Genomic DNA, 7711 nt, shown 5'->3' on the forward strand with positions numbered 1-7711 from the left:
AAGGGGGATGAGGGAGTTGGAGAAGAAGTGGCCATGTTCTGAGAGCACGAGGGGAGAAGGGTCAGGAGCCCCACTGGGGACCACGCCCCCTCAGCCCCCCAGCTGGGGTCCTAGAAACTCAGAAACAGTGTTCAACTGGACCCAGGTCTGGGACTGAAAAAGCTGGGAGTTTTTCTCCACTGGGAGTGGGCAGCAGAAGACAGAAAGGCGGCAGCAGTGAAGCCAGGTAAAACCTGGAATGCGAATTTAGAAGAGCAATACAGGAATTAGAGAGTTAAATACAAAATGCAGGCTTTAAGCAAAAGCATAGAGAACTTAGTATTAAGAAACAGCGGAGATAATAAATGCACTAGAATACAGGACACTCTGACATGAAAGAACATGAAGCATGGACAGAAAGAACTAAAAATGCTAGCATACACAAAAAAGGACATATAGAAGAGAAACAAAGGGAGATAAGAAAAGGGACGAGCCACGAAATCAGGTACTCTTGCCAGACACTGGAAATCCCTGCCAAATACACAAGGAAGTTATCCAAATTAGGGAAGGTTCAAAAGTTTATGAAGATGATGATGAAAAGACACTGAGTTCATGGAGATGAAGAACAGGAACGACCCCTGAAATTCTCCTAAAATTGGAGACCACGCCTCTAACTCTGCCTCAACTCCGCCTGTTATGAATATTAAAAGTAGATGTTGCAATATAATGAAGATTCATAATGTGTGATGCAATTGCTTGACAAAAAGTGTATAAAAAGCTCAGTTGTAAGTTACTCGAGTGGAGCAGTTTGTCCAGGGCGACCTGGGCTGCTCCCCGGCCGTAAATAAATAAATACCTCCTGCTTATAGACTGAAAATTCGTCTCTGAGCAGTTTCTCCGCACCTTCTTTGGGGCACAAATTGACATCAACTGCTCGCATGTGAACAGTTTGAAAGGTTTAGTTAAATCTGGTAATCCTAGTGCTGGAGCTGACATCAAGGATTGTTTCAGTTGTTTAAACATGTCTCTGGTCTCATCTGTCCACGTTACAACTCCCTCTTTGGCCGTTTTCAGGGCCAAATTGTTGGACTGTTCTTAAAGCCTCGTGGAAGGACTCTCCGGGTTAGTTGCGTTTTCCTCCCTGTCTCAGGATTTTCCCACTCAAAGGCAAAAATCTCTTGGCTGTCTTTGTGTACAGGAATGCAGAAAAAGGCATCTTTAAGATCAAGTACATGAACCATCCTAAATCTTCTGTCAATGTGGTTAACAGTGTATAGGGTAGATGTCCTCAGTTATTGATGGCCCTAAGATCTTGGACCAGCCGATAGCTTTTGCCATCAGCCTTTTTCACCGGTAGGATGGGGGTATTAAATCTTGATTCACATTCCACCAAACCAAATTTAAGAAACCTTTCAATTATAGGTGCTAAGCCTTTTCGGCTTTCTAGTTTCAAAGGATATTGGTTTTGCCGGGACTGCTCCTGGCCTGAGTGTGATGCTTACTGGTTCAGCTTGTTTTGACTTCCCAGGGTACTCGCTGGCCCAGACTAAAGGTATGACAGCATTTTCAACTTCTGCAGGGATCTCTCCATGATTTTCCTGTATAAAGAAAGTAGCTGCCTCGATATATTTAGTATCTGGAATTATAACTTTTTTTTCTCCCCCCTTGCAGAATTTAATTTCAGCTTCTAATTTTTTTCCTTATGTCATCTGTGGACTGTCCCACAAATAAATACACCAGATTTTTCTTTCCCAGATCTGACTCTATGTCCATGTCAGTATATCTCCTGATGACATCCTTCAACCTGTTCAGAAAATCTGTGGGTGATTCATTTGTATCTTGTCTAACCTTGTACATTTTGGATCAGTTTATCGCCTTCGGAACCCCACGCTGGAATCCATAAATTACCCAGTCTTGATAACGTTTCAATGCTTCCAGATTTGCTGCCACGTTAGGATCCCATTTGGGATCGTCAGGGGGGGAAGATGTCCTTAATATCTTCCCCTGGAAACTGCCCAGAGGTTTTTAGCATCTCAGTTGCAGTTCGAGCAGCTCTTTTTACCATCTCCTTCTCTGTTTGATCTAATAAAGTGTCCACCATAACTTCCAGGTCATACCAGTCAGGGTTCTGAGTTTTGATTGCTCTCTGGACATAGTTTGCTGCTCTCTCTGGGTTATCTCTATATGCCCCTACAGAATCCTTCCATCGCTGTAACTCAACCAGTGAGAAAGGAACTTAAATAAAACTTTCAATAAAATTTGTGGGACAGGAGCAGCCTTAACTCGACTTTTCTTCTTCCCTTTTCCTAAAGCCATTTCTGATTTTTCTGTCTCTTTTGAGCCTTCATTTTTCTTATCTCCCCCTCCCAATCCAGGGCATGTTAATAGAAACATAAACAATTCTGCATACTGGATTTCTTCCCATTTCTGTTCTACATTGAAAAGCAAAATTAATTGCAACACTGTCTAGTTCTAAAGAACCAAATTCCAGCCAAGTCACTCCTCTCATTTGTCCAAACAAGGGCCAAGCACCTACAGACAGCCTACAAAGTTCTTCCTTTTTTTAAAGTCGTCTCAGAACCAGTCAAAGTTTTCCAGTGTTTCAAAACCAAACTCAGGGGGAGATTCCTTAGGAATCTTAAACTTTGAATCCACACAACCCATGATTGCAAAACACAAACAAAACACACACTAGGATTCGAACTTGTTACCTTAAGATTACAAAGGTGTTACTGTAACCTCCCAACTACCAGGCCTGCCTTGACAAGAGACTTAGCATTTCTACTGAATTCAGGGGTAAAATTGATATAGGGAGCATGGAATGGGGTGAGAGGGTTGAGGAATGTGTAAACTACTTGTGCTAAAGGGTGAGGAAAATAATATAGCTACTTCTAAAATCTACTTCTACTATAATTACATATAAAGCTTATAAAAATTAGAAAAAAATATAAAAACTAAAAGGGTCTTAAGGCATCGGTTTATGCCAACACATTCAGTTTAGAGGAACTACAGAGATGTGACTGAAGCACTTTTGTCCCCTAAGTTTTAATGATGGCAAATCAGATCTACTGATAGAAATGAATTTATTTAGGGTTCCAAATGATCAGACAAAAGATCTTCATCAGAATTATTTACTGCACAAGAGAAACACTAAAACTACCAGGAGTACAGGATAAGATAGGACAGTGCTCTACACTAAAGCAAGTCTTGAAGCAATTCCACTCAAGCTGGCACAAAAGCAATAATTCTTAATTAGAGATGGATGGAACTCCCCCACACCAACGCTGGTGGGGAGATCTCTGCTCTCAACCTCCAGGAGTGACCTTGGGGGGTCCCCAGCCAAGGCTGGAATCTCCACACACACCCCCAAGAAGGGTTCTGTTGGAAGAACTTGCCCCTGGGAAAGGGGACATGGGCTCAAGCTCTGCCAGGGGAGGTTTAGGTTAGATGTTAGGAAGAAATTCTTTACAGAGAGGGTTATCAGGCATTGGAACGGCCTACCCAGAGAGGTGGTGGATTCACCATCCCTGGAGGTTTTTAAAAAGAGATTGGACGTGGCCCTTAGTGCCATGATATAGTAATTGGAGTTGGATCAGGGGTTGGACTTGATGATCTTGGAGGTCTCTTCCAACCCTACCTATTCTATGATTCTATGATTCTTTGTGGTTGAAAGGGATGGACTGACAGTCACTGGACTCCAGGGGTTGCCTCATCATCAGGGGCTTCATTCGGGGTGGAAGCAGCGGCCGAAGCTCTTCCCGCAGTCGGGACACTGGTAGGGCTTCTTTTACCGGTGGGTCCGTTGGTGTCTGGTCAAGGCACCGCTCTGGGTGAAGCTCTTCCCACACTCCCCACACTTGTAGGGCCTCTCCCTGGTGTGGATGCGCCGGTGGGTAACAAGATGGGAGTTCAGGTTGAAGCCCTTCCCGCAGTCGGTGCAGCGGAAGGGCCTCTCATCCGTGTGCGTCCGCTCATGCCTGAGGAGATGTGAGCTGGTCTGAAACCTCTTCCCACATTCCAAGCACTTGTAGGGCCGTTCCCCAGTGTGGATGCGGTGGTGTTTGCGGAGGGTGGAGCTGTCACTGAAGCTCTTCCCACATTCCCTACATGTGTAGGGACATTCCCCAGTGTGGATGTGCTGGTGGATGCGGAGGTGATAGCTCTGGCTGAAGCTCTTCCCACATTCCATACATGTGTAGGGTCGTTCCCCAGTGTGGGTCTGCTGGTGGATGCGGAGGTGATAGCTCTGGCTGAAGCTCTTCCCACATTGCCCACACATGTAGGGACGTGCCCCAGTGTGGGTGTGCTGGTGTCGAGTCAGGTGGGAGATGCTCCTGAAGCTCTTCCCACATTCCAAGCACCTGAAGGGCTTCTGCCTGCTGGGAGGCTGCTCAGGGACCACCAGGTCACAGCTCTGCCTCAAGCTCTGGCCGCCTTCCTGCCACAGGCTGGGTCTTTCCTCCTCAGGGCACCCTGGGCTGGCTTTGGAGCCCCTCCTGTGGGGGGATCTCTGGCCCTTTTCCTCCCTGCTGCCTTCCTGTACCGTGGAGCCCTTCAAAACGGCCTCTCCCACCAGGGTCTCACAGGAGGATTTGTCCTCCGGGCTCTCCGTTTTCAGCTCGGGGCCTGGGGCAGGAAGCAAGAAGGACAGGGAGGGGATTTGCCTCCGGCCCACAGGGAAGGCCAAGGACATCCCCCCAACTCCGGCCCCGGCAGGACGGCGGCGGCAGCGGGGTTGTCCTGCAGCCGGGGGCCATGCTCGGCTGCCAGAGCCAGCACAACACCCGCCCAAAGGGCCACTGACTTCCTCCTCACCTGCCTGGGGGGCCCAAGGCATCTTCCTCTTCCTCGCAGCCTCTTCCTCCATCTGCCCAAGCTTTGGGAAGGACAAATCCTGATGGGGGGAGAAAACAAGGGCTGAGTGTGTTGGCTTGGGGGTTCTTCCTGCCCAAGTCCATCTCTAGAACTCATCGGGCATCCTGTGTCCATAAAAACCTCCAAAACACCAAGATTCAGCCCAGAAAAACCCAAACCAACGAGATTCAGGCAAAAAATCTCTCAGAAATAGCAAGAAGACTTTCGCCCCAATAAACTGCAAAAAGTTGAGATTCAGTGAAAAAATACTCCAAAATATGAAGATTAAACCAAAAATAAGATGTTTAATTGGTAGGATGAGGAGAGCATGGTCATTTCATGAGCACCTGATTGAATTGTTATATATTAATGAAAAGCTGTATTAATGTAGTGTCCCTTAAAACTCAATTTTTTCTTCCCATTTTTTGTATAGAAAATAAATATGAAATCACTGGACTTCAGGCCTGCATCATTACCCCTGTGCTTTGGTTTGCAAATCCTTCCTCATTCTACTTCTTCTCCCCTGCCATCATTTCTGACAACTGGACTCCTCTGCTGTGCTGTGCCAATATCCTGGGATGTGCGGTTTCCATGTTTGCAAGGATTAACGGCAACTTTTTGCCTACCAGTGCCAAAGGCTGGTCTGTGAAGTTTAGTGTGAGAGAATCCTGGGCAGTCAGACACTGAAATTGTTGAGCTGCAACGGGCCATGCAAATGGAATGACAGAATCCATTCTGCTGGCCCAGACACAGGAGCCAATCTGTGGCTGTGGCTCTTTGCCTCACTGGCACCATCCTCTGTGGTTCCTGCTGCCCACCATGGCACTGGCAGCCCCAGGGACACAGGGACGTCCATCCTGTACATGAAGTCAGACTGTCCACAAGTGTTAGCAGGAGTAAAACAGTGCACTGCTGACCTTCTTGAATTTATCTGTTAATGTAGGACTTCACTTGGTCAATCCGTGCTCTCTTGCACAGCATTACACGGGTTTATAATTTTTAATATCACTGCACCAAATGAATCTGGAATGTGTGGTCAGAACAGAATTTACCTGTATTTGTGTATAACTGTGAGCTCTTCTATTTTTTATGCTTTCTGGCAAATTCACTGACAACTTATTTCACGACTACATGATGGGGACTCAATTTAAGGTTGGGGGGTGTTTCCTGAGGGCAGCACTACACCAGACTTTTCTGTGTGTGTGTGAGACAGGCAGAAGCACAAATGCCTGCACAGCCCAGAGCAGTCAGTGTGGGGCTGGGCTTGCTGCTGCAGAGACCCCCAGGGAACAAACCCAGGCAATAGTTTGGGTTTATTCCTTGCTCTGTGTCAGTGGAATAGAATGTTCCACAGGAGCTCTGTCCCCCTCTGTGGCACCGGGTGGCTCAAAGCTGAAGAGGGAGGGGGTCAAGTGCAAGTTCCCTTCTGAAGTGTCTGTCCCTAAGGAGGACACTTGCCTTATTATTGCTTATTGTTTGTAATATCTTACAGATCTATCATACAATACCTTAGGATGGATTCTACAGAATATGTGCCATAGATATGATACAGAATATATCTGATTATTGCTTTATCTGCCTGTCCAGACAGATATTGTGTATGCACAGAGATTGTATTTGAGGGATGTGTTCCTCTCAATACCCTGTTAGCTCCACTCCCAAGGCCAGCAAATTCCTGAAGCTCCCCCTTCTGTGCCCTGCAGGTTTTGGCAGATTTGCAAGAGCAGGGGAATCATTCCCTTCAGCCCCTTTGCACTGTGCACATCCTGCTGCCTCCAGATTCCATTCTGGGGGTGGGAACGACCCTGTGGGGAGCAAAGAAATGCCTGGTTCTGCAGGAGCTGCAGATGCTCAAGGGGCAGCAGGACTAAGTCAGGGGCCTGGGGGGGCCTGGGGGACTTTGGGGTGCAGGAAGGTCCTGGGGGAGCTGGGGAGGGGCTTTGGGGATTGAGGGTACAAATCAGGACAGACCAGTAACTCCTCACTGCTCCCCAGATCTCTCCTGGAGCTGGGACATGTTGTCGTGGGACACCTGAGCCCCCCCCAGTGCCCTCCCAGTACAGCCCACTGTGTTCCTGTCCCAGGGTGCCGGGTGATCCCTGTTTGGGGGGGGGTTGGAAAGGATTTGAGGGGGGGCAGGGGGAGATTTGGGGGGAGCTGGGGGGAGTTGGATGGGGATTTGGGGGTTTTGGGTGCTTTGGGGGGAGTTAAAAGGAGCATTGGGGGGTCAAAGGGATCTGTGGGGGGCAGGGATTAAAGGAAAGAGGGGAGTTGGGGGACATTTGGGGGGGGGCTAATGGGGCCTGGGGGGGGGAGAGGAGGGGCAGCACCACGAGCAGGTGGGTCCTGAGACCCTCCTGGTGTCCCCAGTGTCCCCTCTTGAGACCACAAGACCCCCCTGGTGTCTCCCATGTCCCCAGGGCCTCCCCCTGGCCATAATTCCCCCCCGATACCCCCAATTCCACTGTCCCCACTCCCCATCTCTGATGTCCCCAATGTTCCACCTCACCCCAGGAGCCCCCCCTGGACACTCTGACACCAAAAACGCCCCCCCCCCCCAGCTCACAGAAAGGCCAAGGGCATCTGGGGACACGTTGGGAACAGTTGGGGGGTTTGGGGGGCACTGGGGGATTACTGGGGGATACTGGGACACACTGGGGGGAACCAGGGCGCACTGGGAGGGACTGGGGAGCTACTGAGGGACGCTGAGAGGGCACTGGGTGGGCCTGGGGAGTTACTGGGGGATTACTAGGACACACGAGGGGACACCGGGAGGTTACTGGGCCACACTGGGGGTTACTGGGTGCTCACTGGAGGATCACTGGGCCAGACTTGGGGGCAGTGGGAGGTCACTGGGACACACTGGCTGGTCACTGAG

The 7711-nt window shown here is 49.0% G+C and overlaps 1 protein-coding gene across 1 annotated transcript; it reads right to left on the reverse strand.

The window, feature by feature from the left end:
- Positions 1-3814: 3814 nt before the first annotated feature.
- Positions 3815-4354, reverse strand: LOC113980378 (zinc finger protein 436-like; the record flags this gene model as incomplete). The annotated part of the gene is made up of 1 exon (XM_027707594.1): positions 3815-4354. A coding segment is annotated over one exon (540 nt), but the record flags the coding sequence as incomplete, so codon positions are not given.
- Positions 4355-7711: the final 3357 nt, after the last annotated feature.

This window comes from Neopelma chrysocephalum, unplaced genomic scaffold (genome assembly GCF_003984885.1).
Source record: "Neopelma chrysocephalum unplaced genomic scaffold, ASM398488v2 Primary Assembly neopelma1_93928, whole genome shotgun sequence".
NCBI lineage: Eukaryota > Metazoa > Chordata > Aves > Passeriformes > Pipridae > Neopelma > Neopelma chrysocephalum.